General features: G+C 50.5%; 4 protein-coding genes across 4 annotated transcripts; 2 read left to right on the plus strand and 2 right to left on the minus strand.

Moving 5' to 3' along the window:
- Positions 1 to 3,024: 3,024 nt before the first annotated feature.
- On the minus strand, positions 3,025 to 3,879 carry BCR38DRAFT_454214 (uncharacterized protein; the record flags this gene model as incomplete). The annotated part of the gene is made up of 1 exon (XM_040861682.1): positions 3,025 to 3,879. The coding sequence occupies one exon, from the start codon at positions 3,877 to 3,879 to the stop codon at positions 3,025 to 3,027; it is 855 nt and encodes a 284-aa protein (XP_040721363.1).
- A 1,719-nt stretch (positions 3,880 to 5,598) lies between these two features.
- BCR38DRAFT_19906 (uncharacterized protein) lies at positions 5,599 to 6,522 on the minus strand. The gene has a single exon (XM_040854084.1). It carries the CDS (start codon positions 6,339 to 6,341, stop codon positions 5,778 to 5,780), a length of 564 nt encoding a protein of 187 aa, XP_040721364.1. The 5' UTR covers positions 6,342 to 6,522; the 3' UTR covers positions 5,599 to 5,777.
- A 5,114-nt stretch (positions 6,523 to 11,636) lies between these two features.
- On the plus strand, positions 11,637 to 12,059 carry BCR38DRAFT_305179 (uncharacterized protein; the record flags this gene model as incomplete). Its single annotated transcript, XM_040854605.1, has 1 exon — positions 11,637 to 12,059. A coding segment is annotated over one exon (423 nt), but the record flags the coding sequence as incomplete, so codon positions are not given.
- Positions 12,060 to 13,935: 1,876 nt separating this feature from the next.
- Positions 13,936 to 15,927, plus strand: BCR38DRAFT_418030 (uncharacterized protein). The gene has a single exon (XM_040859190.1). The coding sequence runs from the start codon at positions 14,242 to 14,244 to the stop codon at positions 15,490 to 15,492; it is 1,251 nt and encodes a 416-aa protein (XP_040721366.1). The 5' UTR covers positions 13,936 to 14,241; the 3' UTR covers positions 15,493 to 15,927.
- Positions 15,928 to 20,066: the final 4,139 nt, after the last annotated feature.

Here is a 20,066-nt window from a genome sequence, read left to right on the forward strand (position 1 = left end):
GCCGAAACCATTATTTCCATTTCCTTGGCGGCACTTAATACTGACCCCCCCGCTCCTCCTTTCACATGTATAGCCAAACCTGGTCTATATCATCTAACGTACCCCACGGTCCAATTGAACACTTCTTAAGACTGTGTATCCTGGTCGATCTGACCTCACAGGACTCAAGTCACGAATATCAGGATTGATTTCGTGCCAAGTCAGTTGTGTGGTTCAGATCTCTTTTGATGGTGTTTTTTCTAGAAAGCTCAGCTATTTCCAAAGCTACGAAATGTTGCTTAAGAGCAACGATGTAGCCAATCAGATCCTCTGATTTGGATCCACAAGACCTCGTACAATAAGATATAAGTTAATTAAACTATAACGTAAAAAAACAATTAAAACTACTCGGAACTATCTTCTTCAGATATCTCTTTACTATTCTGACAAGTACGCATATTATGACCGGGCTCTCCGCACGTCCTACAGCGTTGCTGAAGTATCTCTGGCCTCCTCGTACGACTACGACTCCAGCGCGATTTATTATCTAACTCTCCGTTAACTAGCTTCTGAGACTGTAAATCTTCCTCAGCTTGTATACGAAGTGATCCTCCATACTGTAAACGATTTTTTCTCGTATAACGCCGCCGGCTAAGTGTCTCATTTGCCTTTCGAAGCGCGGCGTTCTCACCCTCTAAAAGAGCAAGCCGGTGCATAACCTGCGTCGTACCCTTCGCAAACTGGTCAAGTGCAGTAAGTGTAGCTGTCGGAGAGCTATTTTGATGTCGTATAACTCGGTTTTTCACGTATTCGGTCTGGGATTGTGCCTCAATTGGGTTATTTGGGGTCTTCGACTCCCAGATAATAGGAAGGCCAGACGAGGTACCCGGAGGTGTTGGAGTATGTAACTTCACATCTAACTGCGAAATCACATATTCCAGATCGTACGGTACGAGTCCTGCCCCTCGGAAACCTCCCTGGATATTTGATATCGTAAAAGTTGCCTGGAACGCTTTTAAGAACGCGGAGAGGAAGTCCTCCTTCGAGATATGGGTGATATGTGCCCGCATAAGATCCTCAATTTCTTTACCGTACGCTCTTTTCAGTGCACGAAAACAGCCGATATCGAGAGGTTGGAGCTTATGCGACGAATGAGCAGGCATACAGAGTGTGATAATAGAGTTCTCTTTGCAGTAGAGCTCGAAAGAGGTCTAGTGGTGGCTCTCGTGGCCGTCGAGAATTAAGAGGCGATAAACACCTTTCGTACGAAGCTTTGTATGTTGATCGAAATGTCGAATCCAGTCCTCGCCTCTTTCATTTGTAGTCCAGCCATTTTTCGTAACCGCGATAACCCAATCCTTTGGTAGTAGGCTATTTTCGTACCACGAAGATAGGTGAGTTTTACCAGCAAAGATGATATACGGAGGGATAGTATAGCCGTCCGATCCGACGCCCTGGATAACTGTAACCCATTCCCTATTCCCTTGCTGTACTGCTCTAGGTCTTCCACGTCGATCAGAGGTCGTTACAACTATCTCGGATGAGATTTGACCCATAAGAAACCCAGTCTCGTCAAAATTATAGATATCCTCCTCTTGAATTCCATACTTATTAATTGTATTCCGTACGAGATAAAACCACGCGCGGTACGCGTCGGGATCTTCGCAAAGGACTCTCTGGTAGTCGATTCTTCGATTAAAACGCGCCGGGAGGTCTGGTTGTCGTCGTACGAAGCTCGAAGCCCAGTTAATACCGACGCGTCCTGCGTCGCGTTGGTGATCGTATATCCTGTCGTGAAGTACCGCCGCGATATCGGTGACGTAAGGTTGTATGAGGGATATTATAGATCCGTGCTACGGATCGTACGCTTAGTTTGGGGTTATTTTGAAGCGCTTGAAGCGCTAATTGAATATCGCTTTCTTCCCAATTACGTGCCATTGTAGAAGGTGGAAAATAAGGGATAAAACCTAGGTTGTACGGAAATGCGCGAAAGTGTTGAATTGGACCGTCTGTTCGATTGGACCGTGGGGTACGTTAACGTAGATTTCCCCGTCTTACTAAAGCCGCTATCTTTGCTACCTTTGCGGAAAATCTGTATATGGAAATAATACCACATTGCCATATATTACTCACTTGGCCTAGACTTAAGTCGAAGACGCAGCCGATGTTGCCGTATTATGTTCCCCATCTGTCTCTCGAGGACTTAATTACGTTCACACACGCACACTTGGCACCCGGCGCAGTTTTTGGAACACGCAGCGCCCAGATGAAGAATACCGTCATGTTGTCGTCACGACTACTAGACTCTTGAATTGCATGCCTAATAGCTCTGCTTCAGACTAGGTATTTTGCGGGTGGTGAGTCACGACCCAGGATGCATAGCCTGTCTGACATTTTGGCTGATGACTGACACTAATGTAATCCTTGCTTGGCGGCTGATGGTCGTGATAGTTCGGATGGTGGGGAGAGAGGCGATGCTCATATTCCGGCAGGCAAGCTTACGGCGCCGTGTAGTGCAATCTGGAATCTTTAGTAAGCATACGCGGAGATATTGACTACCGTATTCTTAGTCAGTTGATTAACAGCTTGCTCAGCAAAGAAGGGCCATGAACACGTCTAAATTTCAGGGGAACTGAGAAAGCGTAGTATGGACGAAATCATGATAGGAGTTGAACAAGCTTACAAGCAATAAGCAGACTATGAATGAGCTGTGCAGCTATGAATTAACACTACTTAGGTACGTAAGTCAATAGGAAATGGTATCCGATATCCTCGACAGTAGACATGTGCTTTCACCCGCCATCTTCGGCAGGCAAATCAATCTGTTGCCTTCCACCTGCTTTCCCACCATGACCAAAACTGCCTCCCCCATATGGCCCCTTGAAAGATACAGATAGTAATGCTCGTAAGAAATCTTAGAACTCAAGCCACCGACTCCGAGTGTGTATGCATGCATTCCAGATGCCAAATCAAATCGCCTCCTCTCAACTCCCCACGTACCACCACATGCAATAATAACAAACAATAATAGTGAAAGTCGCCTCGTCAGTCCGTATCGACTGGTAAGATGAACCTAACCTTCTTCTTTGGCTTCGCAGCCGGGATATCTATAGGCATTGTTTTGTCGCGATCGTAGTGTAATAAGTCCTCCGCACTGAAGCCCATCTCGCTCATGGTCTCCTTTTCGGGCTCCTCCTCAATGGCCCAGACGTCGGGAGAGGGCTCGCGCCATGAGTGATGGCGACGAAGCAGGGGTGCGCTGCGGGTCCTTCCCCGGGGGAAGGCGGGACGCCGGTGTGGTGGATAATAAGCGGTAGAGGAAGGGGGAAGGGGAGGAGGAGGCGGTGAGAACCGCTTGGCCGGCCGACCCCGCGGCGAGCCGATGTGGAACGCCGACGGTGAGAGCAGCGCTTCCGTCGTCCTGGTTTGCGTTACACCGGCTGGTTTGGGCCGGTCGAAGCCGACGTCAGGGAGGTCGAACGGGAAGCCACCCTTGTTCAGGCTGTTGTGGGGCGTGAACCGGATGTAGTCCTCATCGTCGTCGTCGTCGTCGTCAATGTCCATGTCACCATCGTCAACGATGGCGCATTCAGTTTTGTTCTTGGGTTTGTATCGCTTGAGGCCGTCGAGCGTTGACGGGCTTATACTGCGGACGATCTCCGGTGGATGGTTCGAGTCTTCGATTCCGGCATCGAAATCGAATTCAAATTCGGGTTCCTCATTTAGAGGATCAGGGGGTGTAAGGAAATAAGTTAGGGGATTGCGTTCAAGTAACGGCATGTCAAACTCGTCATCGGTCGAGTTGTCGTCGTCCAACGACGGGGGTTGTCGAGCCGGGCTAGACGCCAATGAGTCCGACGGCCCGACGTGTGTCAAGGTTGCGGCTGGTAGCAAGCGCATCTTGCCTGTGAAGTTTGATTTGACTAGTTGCAAAGAGATAATAATGACCGGACGAAGTTGGCAAACATCCTGCGCACCGTTCCCAGGTTTAAATATACCGCAAAGAGACTTCTCTATCTTTCGGTGAACTTGTGTAGCAAACCTCAAGGAAAGGTCGCCGGGCTTGTGCCGGCTCAAGTATGTGATCGTCAAAGAAAAAGTAGCGAAGCCGACGAAAACCTTCAAAATATAACTGATGTGTCGGGAAGCACAAGGGGTCGTATCCGAAGTTCCAACAGATGTGAGGAGCAAGAACGGCGACACCGCCGGGTTATATACGGCCGCTAGGCAGAGAGACAAGCACCTGTCTCGAGTCCTACTGGTCACCGGCCCATCTACGAGATAGCCTTGTGAGTGTTTACATGCTGAAAAAGTGGTGGTCATGCAGCGCCATCGAACCAGGACATTTTCCATCTGTGGAGCTGGAAATGACACTATAATAGCAGTGAATTACTCCAAAAGGCTGCGCTGGGATAGATACAGCCGGCCAACTTCCAAGTATTGATTGCCCGAAGTGGAATCATGCGTCTGCCAGTGGAGGGTGAGATGCATTCGGAGCGACGCCGATGGAAGTGGTGTGGGCCGTATGAGAATATGATAGGGAAGACATAACACAAGTGTGGAGGTCTTTCCCAACAGTGGCTCACTCAGCCAAGACAACGAGGCCACCTTCACCTAAGTCAAATTGTCCTTCTGACTGTGTTGCACAAATACTGCCGGCCAAAACTGTCGTAAACACCGGATGCATGCCGCTCCGATTACGACTTCACGAGGCTCAAGTGTAGTCACGCTTTTGGCGCAATGTTTTATTTGATCGAAATGCCACGCTTTGCGGGCGCGCGAACACGTATGCATCGTACCTTGCAGGTTGCCTGCAGTGGCGCGGCCGATCTCGAGCGTGCGAATGGCCAAGGTTGTCTCTTGAAAATCCATGATGCCTTGATCAGTACTGTAAATTGATGCCCGTGAAGGGTGTATGGCAAGCTAGAAGCTAAGATCAAGCGGTCATCGTCCAGGATCTGCCCTGGTTTAGAGCCGCACTTGACGAGACGTGTAGGCGAAAGAGTGAAATTTCGCTGAGATTGTGCCGCACAACCAAGACAAATATTGGCCCCGCACTGAGTTTGTCCTGCTCGGTCAGATAAACTGTCGTTGGGGGATATACTAAGTGCGAGATGTGTGGAGTGGCGCGTCCAAATCTTGGCTCAAAGCCGGTCTGGAGGAGTTTAGCCTGAAACATAAAAATAGCGTTGGTGATTACGTTCGAGAGGCGACGTCAGACGACTGACTCCTCTTATCCATCGTTTCTGACACTATGCACCCAACCTGTACTCATCACACTCAGCGAAAGGCCACACGAGTATGTAATGTCAGCGCTTTTTTGGTTCTGGCCGCGGGTTTCGGTCGATTTCGGACGACTCATCTTCCTTGTACATGCCGCTTCTCAACTGCTGGACTTGATGGTGTTTTGAAGTCGTTAATGCAGAGGTTGTGGCGCTGAGCGACACCACGACGACTTGGGACGCTAAACCTAGCATCGCCATGACGTTGAAATATTCACAATCATGAAGCGTGCCTTAGCGTCGTCATGCGGGAGGCTAGAAGCTCAGAGAACGGATGGCAGGAATCGACTGCATTAAAATCGACACGCTGTGCCGGGTTCGTCATGGGACAGTTTTTTTTGGCAGCTCTTAGTCCTATCGCCCTGGTTGCCATGCTTGCTTTGCAAAACTCTCTTCGCAACCAGCCACGAAAGTGACGTTTCAAAGACGTTGAAGCCGCCGCCGCTAACGTGTTAACTTAATAGCGAACTTGTAACGCCCAAACCTAATGGTTGCTCCGAACCGAAGAGTGTATTGTCAGCAGCTGTCAGGGTCCCGAAGCTGAAACCATGGTCGAAACCAGGTCGTGAAGAAACTCTTCATGGCGACCGAGTCTTCCTGCGTCACTATCGTAGCTCTTGTGTCTTTGCCAGACTTCGAGCAAGCTGCATCAAAGAAATTGCACCGGCACGGCAGGTTTGAGTAAGTCGTCGTTGCGTTGGAATCCGCATGTGCTGATAAAGATAATGACATCCGCTCGGGGCCCTCGTGGAACACCGCACCACTGAAGACAACACCAGAGCATACAGGCAGGCCCTGTAATCCCTTCCGACGACCATAAATTTCCGTCGATGGGCCTGGTGATGATGGATGGTTGTATGCTCGAAGTTGACATTGTCGTTGAACACAACCATTGTGTACAGCAGGCAGCCGTCCTGTATACACAAATCTAGCGGTTTCTTGCATCCTCTCTTTTCTACTCTGACAAAATTTGTTATGCCGGGAATTAGCAAGTAGCTTTCTCTGCGTGCTTCCAGACTTGTCGTGAAACGCTTTCTGAGAACGCGAACGCGAGATATAATCTTTCAGCAAAATATCCATTATTCAGCATACTTTGAAAACGGTATCATCCACTCGAGTGAAAGGGAAACCTTATTTGGAAAAACTGCCATCTCTAAGGTCATAAACCTGCAAGCTTGGACTTGGGGGTGTATACTCGCTTCGTGACCATAGAGTGGAATGCGGAGTTGAAAAACGGTTGTATTGAGAACCTCATCCTGTGTTATCAAGTAAGTTTCATCGAAAACACGCGAAAGAGCCCTTGGGCAGATCGAACGATTGGTTATCTGCACGTCATTCTGGTCCCAGATCTTTAGTAAGGGGTTTAGGGCATATCATTTGACGGATAGGCCTTGGACGGGTTTGCCTCGTGGGGGTCACATCACGTGGAATGCTGCTGCCGTCCCATAATCACGACCAATGCCACTCACCGTGTTAAGTCGTCATCAAAGCTTATGCCTCAGTGACCACAGGCGCTAACCTCGACTCCTCCATCACCGACAACGAAGTCGCTTTTCCCGTGGGAAAGCGAAACCATTGATACCATCAGTGATATACGGATAACACGCTGAAGTAACAGTGAACTGCAGCTCTGGACAGCAACGGTGTCTTTGAACTGATGGAGTACAGCTTCTTTATGTTATGCTCCATGTGTATTACAAAAATTTCCCTCATCGACGGTGGTCGCGTCTATTTGTGAACCACGAAGTAGACGGGACTGACTGTCTGCAGGTGCACCAGCGCCTTTTTTATGCCTACAAGAGACTTTGCAGGTTACTACAGCCGGACCTCAGTCTAGGACAACACCTCAGGACAACAAATGCAGGTTTCAACACGCGATATGCATCTGTACTGCGGGAAGCCCACTATCAAGGCATGGGGGGAGGGAGCCCACATGGTTCGGATCTCTCAATGGACCACGATACATTGACACAGAGTTTGGTGCTTCAAGTCATGGATGGATCTCCATAAGTCTCGACAGTGACCTTGGTCCAGACGGGTTCTGCAGTTTTCGCTTCTTTCGGGCGGTTTATATATGTGTACGGAAGAGATTTGCGGCGACTTGTGGGCAGGTTGCTCACGCCAAAATGGACGAGCTGGATATCTTTGATCTGGACAAGGCCAACCAAGGACAACCCGAATACTCTCCCCACGTTGTGGAGGGATTATGTTAAGTTGACGGTGCCAGTCTCGCAAACTACCACATATCGAAAAAGGGTGGTTACGCACCCCACATTTTGGGTGCTTTGCCATGCATTAGCAACCGCAAGTCTGAAGGCGTTTTCATGCTGCCATAGCGCGGCTCTCTCGTACAGTGGAGTTCCTTGGCAGCGAGACGATGCGCAAATACGAAGATGGTTAGTATTCGCCTCAACCCCATCAGATCTTCACCGCTATTTTCATCAAGCACATCCTCGCCTAGTAGGTATTGTGCAATAGCGCTACAAGAAGATGCGTATATGTGGAAGTCTCATCCCGGATTGCTTTCGTTGCAAGCGGCAGTTCCGAGGTAGCGGCTAATTAGGTAGGTCCATTCTACGACAACACATTGTGGGCAACTAAACCACAGGGGCACTTTGTTACGTGCCAAGTGGCGCGATGACTACCCGGTATACATGCTCGGGGGGCGCCTCCCTTCAGGACATTGCGATTATTTGCACACAGGCTCGAAAGGCCCGATCTACAAAACCCCTCAACACCTTCACTGTGCTTCTACATGGAAGGATTGCGCATACATCCGAAACAGACGATGATTGTCTTTCTTCGCAGCTGGATCCATGCAGTTGCGTCAATGCCCTATATGCGGCTATTCTCCACGGCAGCCTGAGTAGTCGACGTCTTGAGTATTGAGCATGATTGAGTCATGGAAGAAGGCCCACCTCTACTTTGCGGTTGTACTATCGATCGTCGGCCTGGAAGCCTCGCAGGATGGCTGCTTGATCGATCCACAAATTCCATTTTTGCACAATGACATGCATCACCGGTGGGATGGCAAGCAGCGGCCTAGACTTCTTTGACCGGCTCAAAACCAACGAACTGCATACACGGCGCCGATTTGAAAACTGCTTGCGGATGGAAGGTTTCCCATCCTTGAGTCTCCCACAGCTCATGCCTTTCCCGCATCGGATATATACCGTGGCATTAGAATGAATACCAATTCGCGTCGCGAACATGCGGAAGCTTGTTAAAAGTCAAGAACAGACAGGCTTTGCACTGCTGGCTTAGTGCAATGTATACCTTCACGAAGAAGGTAAGGGTTGTCTTTGACTATGTCCCTCGGAATTCCGTCTATTCCACTTTTGGCACGGGTTGTATACCCGCTAGTTGTTGATGGGAGACGGAAGTTTGTGATGCTCTGAGACTATCGACAACTGGTCGGGTAAACTTGCTTGTCAGCGATTATGGCGAACTTACAACATTAGGAGGCATTGAAGGGTTGCTCGTAGATACGATGACTCTTGCGCTCTCTATACCCACTGATGACGACCCTAATGTTCCTCGAGCAATCCCGACCCTATGGCAGAAGCTTGTGGCTGCGACTAGTGATGCAGCTGCTGCAGGCCAGCATACAAACCCAATGACACCTTGTCTTTCCAAGGCTTGGGAAACCGGTGCTAGGATGGCATGGTGTGTGTTGGCAGAGGTATCTACCAACCGTTCTGCCTGCGAGCCAGTGGAAACTGCGCGCCTGCCATCGTGGGCATGCAAAACGGCATCACCCTTCGATTTCTTCGGGAAGACACCAGATAAAATTTCTCTCCCTCTCCGTAGCCATCTTTCTTTTTCGCTCCAGAACTAAACACAGGAGAAATGAAAAGAAACTGCGGTCTTTTTCCCAGGAATTACGACTCAGCAACATCAATGTCCCAGGCTTCCTTGTTTCAGACGCAGTATTGATACCCAAAGTCGTCAGTTGGGCATTAAACGCGACCTCGACACGGAAGATTACCACAAATTCTTACCGGTCTAGTTTCGTTTTCGGTGTACTTCAGGCCTATTTTTCGCCTCTATCTCATCAAAGACGCCTCTCCCCCACCCACAAATCCATGCCATTCGCAACCCAACGGGCCATACACATTTGACAGTCAGCCCGAACGAGTGCCTGACGAGCAACCATAGCCAACGGAACGGAGACACCCCCCAATAACTGGCAGTCCAATCCAAAGATCGACAGCAGCACCAACACCGCGCACCCTGTCCTTGTATCCAAAGAGTCACCAGGACAACTTATTGGCATTGGTTTCAAGGTGTCGTGACAAACGACATACGGGAAGAGCCTTGAGTGGCCCCGAGTTCTCGACTTACCTTGTACCCTGCTACAACAAGTGACAGAAATAACAGTTTACGTCCCTTCGACAACCATCACTCAGCTTAAACAAAGATATATCCGCCCCCTTTTCCCCTCACAAAAACAGAAGAGGGTTGAATTTTGTCGATACATAGGCATTTCGCGGGACTAAGACCCACCTTTGGGTACCATTTTTGCTAGAATCCCCTACCCGCTGGCCCGCCCTCTCCGATTATTATCTTTTCTCCCACTTAAAAAAAACTTTTTTGTCGATCAACGAGAAGCCTCCAGGAAGGCCCCAGTTCCATTGCTATCGATAAAAACATCGGGACCCTTTTTGGACGGACCGTGGTGACCCTGTTCCCTAGTCCAACCCATCTACCCACATTGACGTCCGGCGGGTGGTACTTTTGTACTCCGTACTTCTAAAGTGCTTCTTGACTACCTCAGTCAGCCCGCCCTGCCACTCTTGCGTTTCCCCCCCTTTTGGTTTCACGGAGTTCCCATCGCAGACGAGAAGGCCCCTTCTGCCGCTGCCCGCCTGCGCTACCTGGCAACCCGGCCGTCGCAGAACTCGCAGCGTCTTCTTATCGCCCACCTTCCCCCCCCCAAAAAAAAAAACTTGTCGCCTTCGCAGACCTTGCTTACTATTGTTCCTCGTCTTGCTTGCTTGTCAAAAGCACATCTGCACAATCCCCCTCTCAAACATCGTCGACCCGCTTGCTCGCACGGTCAACAGTGTCACTCGTCAAAGTCGCCCACTTGTTATCGGATCCCCACTCGCATCCAATTCGGCATCTACCCTCGATTGATTGCAGCCTTGGACACTAGATCCGACCGACCGCATCGCTACCTGCCTCTCACACTCAAACGGCCTGAATGCATTGCAGTCACAATCAACACGTACGCTAGAAATGTCCTCGAGGAGACACCGGCCACCCCCAGTGGCCATGGTCGAAGATCTAGACGAGAACGACCAGGTCGTTGAAGGTTCATACAAATATGCGCGGTCAACCGTGGACAGCGATTTGAGTAGCCCGACAAGACCCAACACGGGAAAGAAGAAGAACACGACAAGAAGATCATCTTCGCCGACCGATTACAATGATTCCGACGCAGCCCCGCAGCAACCACCGGTGAGGAGTTCGAAATCCAAGGCCAAGGAACCAGCGAGACGGCCGTCCACCCACAGGAAGTCGGCTGTGGTAGAGACTCCGAGGCGGCCTGCTGCGCGTCCCTCCAAGACAATGCCTGTCCATCCGTCTCGGGGGTCAGATGAAGCCTCCTATTACGGCGTTCAATCTCAGACGGTTGCGACGTCGCGACCACGAGCGCAGACGACCAGACCCTCGAGCTACTACGGGCACCCTCCACACCCTCCTCTCTCCAACTCAGCATACTACCCGCAGCCCCAACATGGAGCTCCACCACAGCCTTTCATGCCTGGATCATATCCTGCTCCATTTGTTGCTGGCCAAGCGCCCGTGGGGCACATGATGGTTCCAGCGACAGGGGCCGGTCATCCCCACGTTGATTACTTCAATACCATGCAAGATAACCTGGCTGCGCGATTCGGTCGACAGGACCGGCCGCAGTCGTCAATGGGCTTCCACAACGGCTATGGACACGAAGAACATGCACATGCGCGTGCAACCGCGCAGCCAGAACGAACAGTCAGTCGACGGGTCTCTCTCAGTAGAAGATCAGCCAATGACCAGGATGACCGGGCGAAAATGCCACCTCCACCCCGTCCCTCATCTGCTCGACCACCAGAGCGGGTGGTATTACGACCACCACCGCCGCGCAAGCAGGTTGGCTTTGATAACGGCGATGACCTCTCGGATGATGAAGATGATGATGGGACTGTGTCCCATTCCGCATCCCACCGTACATCGTTTGAATACGGTACAAATGCTATTCCAATAAGAACCAAGCGTCTCAGCTACGGCAACCCTACAGAGTACGAATATACCGAATCCGCTCTGGAGCCATCTTCGCACAGCCGACGAAGGTCTTCTGGGTATGGTTTTGAAGACAAGTTCAAAACTGCTGCTAAATACCAACAAGATGTGAACGGCGGCGTTGCGGCACCACTGACGGCTGAGACTCTTCGCGCGGTCAAGAATAGTGCCAGCAGTCGCTCGACCCGAAGCAGCGGAGAAAGCCGCGACGAAAGCAGCTTCAAGCAATCGGCTACCACGCGGACAACGCGATCTGGAAACAGTGATGACGACATCACCATTAAGGTGCCACGAGGTGCTATCGTTGAGTGGGGCAATGCGAAAATCAGTTGCGAAGAGGGCGGCGAGGTTGCCATTTCCCGTGGTGGTAATGGTGCTAGTCAAAGGGGGAGCGACCGTGGCACCGTCTACGGCGATGATCGCAAGAGCCGAGCAGGAGATCGTCCTCCGGTGCGCACTCGTACGAGTTCTCAGTCTGGGTCTTACTCTCGTGGAGCACACCCAGGCTTTTACGCTCAGTCACAGTACGGCAGTCCTCCGCAGTACGCACCGTATTCGGGTCTCGCGTATCCGGAACATGATGACTACAAAGAAGATCGTCACTGGATATGAAACCCACAAATCTGAAAGCAAACATCATTGCAAACACCATACTTGCCCAGAACGACAGGACCTACGAAAGGATCCAAAAACCCATCATGCCATGCTTTCCGCTTTAAATTGATATCCAGCAATTTATATGCGACCTGTTGTCATGGTCTTATACCCTACCCCGACCTTGAGAACAGCTTGATTGTTTCCTTCCAAGAAGCAGAAACCAAAATTTGATACCCCTCCCACAAGCTCAAGCCTGGAATAGCGATGCCACATGGTTCTTTTTATTTATGTTTTTTTCTCACTTCGGGCGAATTTTGCGCTTTCAGATCATGTGTACGAGGAACGAGATGATGAGAAAAGATGATGATGGGCTTCTGGATAATTGAGGATTCTTGCTATTATGGTTGTCAGCGATGTGAGCTACGTGTTAGTTACTCTTTCACTCTTTTCTTTCTTAATCCTCCTGATGTGGAGTTTCGTTCTGCTTTTGTCGAATTTCACACGAATGGCTGTGCCATGCTGTTGCGATACCCTGTGCTTTGAAGCCGAGATATTCGCATTTGCATGGCGTAAGAGTTGGATATAGATTTGTACGGCAATGAAGTTCACACTTCTTTTGGCGGGGATATTTATACCGCGAGGCTTGCCATCTCGACGGATAATGTGGAATTCTACTTGGATGATGGACTTTGATAGTCGGGAATTTGTCATCAAGATGGATGGGCTGCCCCGTGCCTCTTGAAGAGGTAGGCGGGCGGTATTGTAGGAGCACTAAGCTGTGAAGAGTGAGTGCTCTTCTGGCCAGGTATTAGCATGAGGAAAAATGGAAAATTTAGCACATTGGCGCAACCTCAGACGACATTTCTTGTGGTCAGCAGTCATTATTATTATAGAGACATGGCGGTTATGATGTCGCTCTTGAATGGAAAAAGCGAGGAGCTTACGAAGCTGTGTCGTCATTTGTGCACGAATATGATGTCTTCTGTTTACACACTGTGCCATTTGTGTCACTCTTTTGCCATGTCTTTGTGATCCTCGGGCCAGTAATTTTGCATTGTTGCTGGTTTTTGTCTCCTGTGACGCTGGCCACTTGGAGCTTTGCGGTTGCACAAAGCAACAATGGGGGAAGCCGGCTTGTCGGGGTCTCCAGGTGACAGGTCGGAAACATGGCTTTATATGTTGCCGCCGCATGAATGACAACGGTCTGAGGCTGATACCTATGTGAAACCTAAGCAGCGAGTAACCTGGGGCTACTGGGCCGAGGCTTTCGAGCCTAAGCCTGAGCTCAGAGCTCATCCAGCTCGAGACATGGCCATGACGACAGACAATAAGAACAACGAACGAACGAACGAGTAAGCTTTCTGGCGATGGGATGAATGTCTCCCAGGGGGCTGGTTTGGCATGGTTCAGGGCGGCTAGCGATACCAGGATGGGTTTAAAACCTTTACGGACGGTACCTCGTTGGGACATGGAACTCATTCGCGTGGACATGAAAGCTTACATAGACCATGTTCGATCTGGAAAGTGAGGCAACGTCCGTTGGTTTGGTGATGGAAACTACTGACTTGGTGCGAGAATCTCCAATTGGGTCACAACAGAGCTTGAAAGCAGCATATATAGAAGCATGTACGGGCAGACTAGACCGGGACCCACCCCGAAGAACGGTACTTCTCCAGGGCGGTGTGGTGGAGCCACGCAGGGATGCAGTTGCCTGGCGAACAGTGTTTACTATGACGTGCAACACCAACCTCCCATAATTAACCGATGCTGGGCCAACCTCGTGCATTATCGCCAGGAAACCACTAAGCACGTCGTAAAGCATTCGCACCTTTGCCTCCGAGTTGTCATCATTCCACCTGCCTGTGTCTGCAGCACACCAACCACACAACACCGCATGCATCAATTGAACGACAACATCAGAGCATTCCATCCACCGGGTCTCTGTTATTTGACGAAGCCGAGATAGACGAAAAGTTCAGGTGACTGGCTGGTTTCCCAGCAATACCAGCCGAGTCGTGCACCCCGATGCCAATCACGATCTGCCTCATTCCGACCGAACGTGCATCAGCATCAATATTCCATTCTCCCCCTCAACATGGCACCTCTACTTCCAGCCCTAGCAGCAAGTGCCAGGACCTTACTGTCTAGAGCGGTTGGGTCTACAAACGGTCTCACCGACCGCTCGCCCTCGAACGCGCCATCGGCACCTTTCGGTGAACTCGGTCCTCTAGCCGCCCGTTCTTTGCTCCTCGCGCGAGATGACAGCGGTCAGATCGACCCAAGCAAGGGTGCCATCAACCCTCACGACATCAACAACGGTGGTATCTTCGCACTTTTCGCCCTGATCGGCGTAGGATTGGTTTGCGGTGGCATCTGGTTCTTCTTCTGGGCCAAGAATGGCGGCTTCGTGTTCAAGGAGAATGACTGGGATGACTACAAGACGACGGTGTTGAGACGCAGAGGCCCCAACGGCACCCTGTTGTCCAACGCAACCAAATCGACCAAACTCGGCGGTGGCAGTATATACAAGGACCTGGACGACACTAGCACCGAGTACACAGGCGCGCAGACCCACTCCCACCTCGGCACGAACGACACGGCCAGCACGCTGTCAGGCATCACAGCGGGCGCATCGGACATTGCATCCCGGGAGAAGCGAGCCCGGAAGCGAGAGCGAAGGGAAAGGGAGAAGGAGAAGAAGAAGGACCGCAAGAGCCGCCACGGCCGCAAGGTCGGAGAAGACGGAGCCCTGGTCGACGAGGAAGCTGAGGCAGAGGCCAAGGAAGCCGTGCGTCATTACCGCCATGAGCGACCGGCCCGCGTCGGCGGCCTGAACAAGGAATCAGAAGGCAGTCAATGGGACGGCTCGAACCCGAGTAACTCAACTAGCGCCGGGAGCGATCTGCTCAGCAACCGCCAGAGCACCCCAACCAACACGCCGACCAAGGAGAAGTCTGGCGGCATCAGGAAGGTTTACAGCACGGCGGACCGCAACGCGTCCCGCGAGAACGAGCGCATGAGGGCTGAGGCGCGACGACTACAGGCCAAGGACCGGGCGGTTGGCAGGCGCGACTTCAGTTATCAGCGTGCTGAGAGTTATCAGGGACGCGGTGGTCATGGTACTATCGAGGAGGAGAGCGATATTGGCAAGAGCGAGATGACGGGTAGCGGGTACTTGCTGGGTGAAGGCGACACGACCAGTGATGTAGGAACCAAATCTTACACTCATCACATCCCGGGCTTGTCGTCGGTATCGAGCTCGGCTGGGGGCACAGACGTGAAGGATTATGCGGAAGAGAGAAGGAAGAAGCGCGGTGCAGAACGAGGGTACCGACGCGGGCAGTGATGGGTGTAAGTTTCATGAAATGGATGGCCTGGATACATGCCGCAAGAAGATACGAGGCATGGACATGGGATGAACTTTCATGTTTGTTTTCAGGGCTGGTGTCAGAACTCTCAGAGGCATCCTGCGAGGGAGGATTTCGATGGATTTGTTTGCTATGGTATGCATGAGAAACGATGTAAAGCGTGAGAGAAGCCATACGGCTGGAGGGGGGGGGTTCGAAGTCATAATGGCGTTTGCCTTTATTTTTTTCTCTGGGTTGCTTCAGCGTATGAGAGTTATGTATGTAGAATAGGATCGTCGATCACTTAGAGATTGATTCAAGAACAAAAATGAACCGAATATGTCAATTTGGCCAGCTTAATGTCGTAGTCTGTCGAGTGGACGAGGATAGGGTTTGGATCAGTCCGACTACTTGAGTAGGAGCTCATAGATGAGGAAGCATGTTTTGTAGTAGCGTTAGTGCCCTGTAGCAGCCTTTGATCATCTGATGTTTTAACATATCTAGAGCAGGTCCAGACCCTGAGCTCTATGTAGACTATTACGATATGGCAACTTTATGTCAAGAATTTTGCTCACTCGGGAAGTCAAAGCCACGCCTGTGTGGCCATTTCTGCCTACGAGTTCGCGGTAGATCACTAGTCGGCTTACCGCATTAGGGGCGCAGGACATTCTGGTTCTCAACGCCCGGTCTATAAGGATGAATAGATTAGGCCTGGGAGGAACATGAAGCAAAGCTTACAAAGCTCGACGCTACACCGGAAATTGGGTCATGTCCCTCTATTCACGAAGAGAAAAGAATAAAAGCATACTTGTGGCGGCTACACAGCAGAGCCTTTGAGCCGTGGTATCTCTCAATGGATCGCTCCATCTAACCCAGTGATTCAGGTAAAGAAATGACAGAGTGGCAGATGCAACGGTTCTGCTCCGCCAACCGCCCCTTGATGAATGGATTGGCATTGATTGGTCGATAGATTCCATCTGTTCGAGACAATACAGACACAAGCAGTTGAAGTATTGAGCATTCTTATATCTTTGAACGACAGCCTTCTCCCATCCGCTCAACAACGGAGTTGGGGGGATCAAATCTGCTCCCCTAGGTTCGGTTCTTACGGCAATGTCTTCCTTATCCACGGTATGAGCTTACAAGTCTAGCAGTCTAGGTTATCTATCTGGCTATTACGCGGACATTTACAGCTTATAATCTCTTCTGGACTACTTGCTGCACGATTAAATCACTTTAATAGTCACTGATGTTAAGTTAGGATGAATGGCTGGGTGTTCCGTTTTCGGTTACGCACGATACAGCTCTTTCGCGTCGAACTCGGAGTTTGAAGTGGTATTACAGTCGTTCCGGATAATATACAGTCATGTCCCATCAGGGCCGTAGTAATATTGAAAATAGCGGTAGCTCGGTCATTCGTTTGCCTGTGTTTATCCATATGCACTACTAGATTTTCGAGAAGTTGAGCCTCGAAAAATTTCATATACGGGTAAATCCACCTCTTGTGGCTCACAACGGTAGGATATCAAATGAGCTGTTCCTCATTTATTCGATTCATACTAGGAGTCTCTCCATCTCTGGATTGGCACAATGAGGGCAAGGATACACTGTGGCAGATAGTATTGCAGGCTTAGATGAAGTCTCGGGATCATAGCCAATCTAATATTACAGAAATTCTTGCTCTTCGAAACTGCACGGAGCGCGATATCGCAAGGCTTCGAAAACAAAAATATGAGGGAAGGGCGGGCTCCCTCGACTCGGCCTAGATAGGGGTAACACCATAAGGGCTGGCTATATGTCTTTCAAATCGGGTCTTTTACATACACCCATGTGAGTTTGTGCCCACAATCACTCAGCCGACGTTGTGTGTTCAAGTATGAACTTCTAGACCGGCAACTGAGATTGCCTCACGTCTGGCTCCCTCGCTTGAATGAACTGAACCGCTAGCTGATAGTTGCGGCCGAATTGGTCTAGTACATAATACGGTATCACGGCACCCAGAGTTAAATATCTCTATTACATGTATTATAGCGTGGCGTGGTCTTCAGGACATATCCCAGGCCAAATTCCGACGAGTGAACGAATAGTTCAGTACCAGTTGAAATAGGTCGTGCTCTCTGCACATAACCAACGATAGGAAGTCATAAAATGACTTTTACGAGCTCTGACATCTCGAAGGATACACTGGGTCTTTACTTTGCTCAGAAGCATCTTCATCAATGCCAGACACCACAAGTTCCGGGCCTCAACACTGAAGTGCGGTGCCAGATGTCAGCTCGTACTTACATCCGAGTAATACGCCAGCCAATCCCCGCCTCGAGGATACGAAATATCCAGTGATCAGAGATAGCGATAATCACATCAATCTGTCATACTGTTCTCTCATACATCCGCCTTCCTAGGGCTCTTCAAAATGGACTCGTCGACAGCGGGACAGCCACATTGTGTGCTGGAGATTCCGCTGCCATGACAGTGCGGGCATGCTAACGCATGCACGACACCCCTGATAATATTCCCCACAAACGCGGGGTAGAATTTTATCACCGGAATTGCCTCATTGCCTTTTCTTTTCTTTGGAGCAATGCGTTGTCGCCTCTGCGCCACGAGCTGTGGCTGGCTGCATTGGGTATGATAGATAGGCTCCTGTGTTCTGGACCCATCTCGGGATTCGTGGTAGACTAGCATGTCGGTCTTCATCGGTATACATACCCTTAGTGTTATCAGGACGCAACCGATGCGCGGTGGCTGGAACCGATTCCAGAGCCCCGACAACTCCGAATTCTGGAAGGGGAAAGCGGGTGTTTTCTGTTGATACGGCACAGCTGAGTCGGTGACGGCGAGGTGTGGCTATATGACTAGATGCTAGTTTCGTCAGAGAGTTGCCGTCTAGATATGGACTATGTGCTACGTCGCAATACTTCTCAGCCCTAAGTCAGCGCAGTCAATCCAAGCTGAGAAAGAATATCATCTCAGTCGGCGGACCCCATTTCGACAGATTTCTGTCGCAGCATCCTACAAACTCGATGATCTGAAATCAAATAGCCCTGTGTGGCCGGGTCTGCCACAAAAAAGGCCATCCGATGTCCAGGGCGGAGAGCAATTTGTTGACATGTCTCACTTGGTGTTGATTTCGCGAGTATACGTCGAATGCCTCTTCTCGCAACTTGATGCAGTTGCCTTCATCGACGATCAGAGCGGCGCCTCGTCCAAGTAGTTGAAATTGCTGGCTCGACCAAAGCACTCGGCGATAACTCCACCGTTCGACATGGGTGCAAAGCGGAGGATTCTCATCTCTTTATATAGATTTCTGATCGATCGGCGGGCATCGGTGAGAGAAGCACACTCTACCGGGGCCGGGCGATGGGGCCAAAACTTCTTACCACCCAAACCGGGCGACTTGTATCTGCAGGCACCTCTTCCCCGAAACTCTGTTGGAAAATGGGCTGCAAGAGCGTGGCTCAAGAAACCAGCGGTCTGGTAATCCCGAGCGCGTACCTTGCAGAAGTGCCCGTCATATCAGATCTCAAAAGTGGATTAGGGTTGAGAAGGCTATTAAGGCATGCAGAATTGGAAATTACAAAAGTTTCAATGTTTTCTTACATCGCGAGATTTTTGTTCTCACCTTCGCTCAAGCTGTCATCTTGATCAGCCGCAACCCAAATCCTGAATTCCCAAAATTTCCAATAATAGCCGACGCATCCCGATTCGCTCTCGCTCTTTCGCTTCGCTCTTTCTCTGCCTGGCCACCGCATCCACACCCACTCGCACCCTCGTAGGGGCGATTCTACATCCAACATGGGGAGAATCAGAGCGGTGACTCATATTTTCCATGAAGCACCGCTGCAAAGTCGTGGTACCCTCCATCACGTCCCGTTTCATCCTCTGGCGCGCCATTCACCGGCCACTTTCGCCTTCTGGCAACAGCCATCGCCAATCAAGCACTTGTACCGGATACGGTCGACCATAGGAAGGCGAACTTCCTGGTTGAGTGTAACCCTCTCGGATTGGAGGGGGAAGAAGAGAAGAGAAAATTGGTTGTCACCGCCTGTTTCTCCTTCAATACCCAGCTCCTTTGGTAGCAGAAGGACGGTATCACCGTCGTGGAAAGAAGGCACCCAATGTGGTATGGTTTCAGACAGAAAGATAAAAGCCTGCGTTTATGTGCAACACGTACATGATAGCGACGAAGATGGATGGATGGATGGTGATGCATGATGATTAAAGCTAGTGTACTGCTAGGTATGATCCGCGATAGACAAAAGTTAGCTAACGGATCGCCCGTGATGAGGCAGCTTGTGCGTCCGCCGACGGCAAGTCGTGATTTGACGCCTATGGGTAAAATCGAACGATCAACTTGGGGGGCATTTCGGCCCTACCCTCCTCCATGCAGCTGCCACCGGTGTTGGAGAAAACCGTGTGTACGTACTTGGTTCGAAAGGTACTTCTGAGTTGGCAAGCGGTCAGAAATCACACCATCCTCGGGGTTTGACTCGCACATCCTGGTCATTGGTGACGAACGATCAGCGGGGAAGCTTCGAAGAAGTCTTTGAAATAGATCATATATTGTTGAGTT

The sequence above is a fragment of the Pseudomassariella vexata genome (assembly GCF_002105095.1).
Source record: "Pseudomassariella vexata strain CBS 129021 chromosome Unknown BCR38scaffold_1, whole genome shotgun sequence".
NCBI lineage: Eukaryota > Fungi > Ascomycota > Sordariomycetes > Amphisphaeriales > Pseudomassariaceae > Pseudomassariella > Pseudomassariella vexata.

Bases quoted from the DNA above. Each gene is read 5' to 3' on its own strand.
- BCR38DRAFT_418030 (XM_040859190.1), top strand. From the start codon at position 14,242: ATGGCACCTCTACTTCCAGCCCTAGCAGCAAGTGCCAGGACCTTACTG.
- BCR38DRAFT_19906 (XM_040854084.1), bottom strand. From the start codon at position 6,341: ATGGATATTTTGCTGAAAGATTATATCTCGCGTTCGCGTTCTCAGAAA.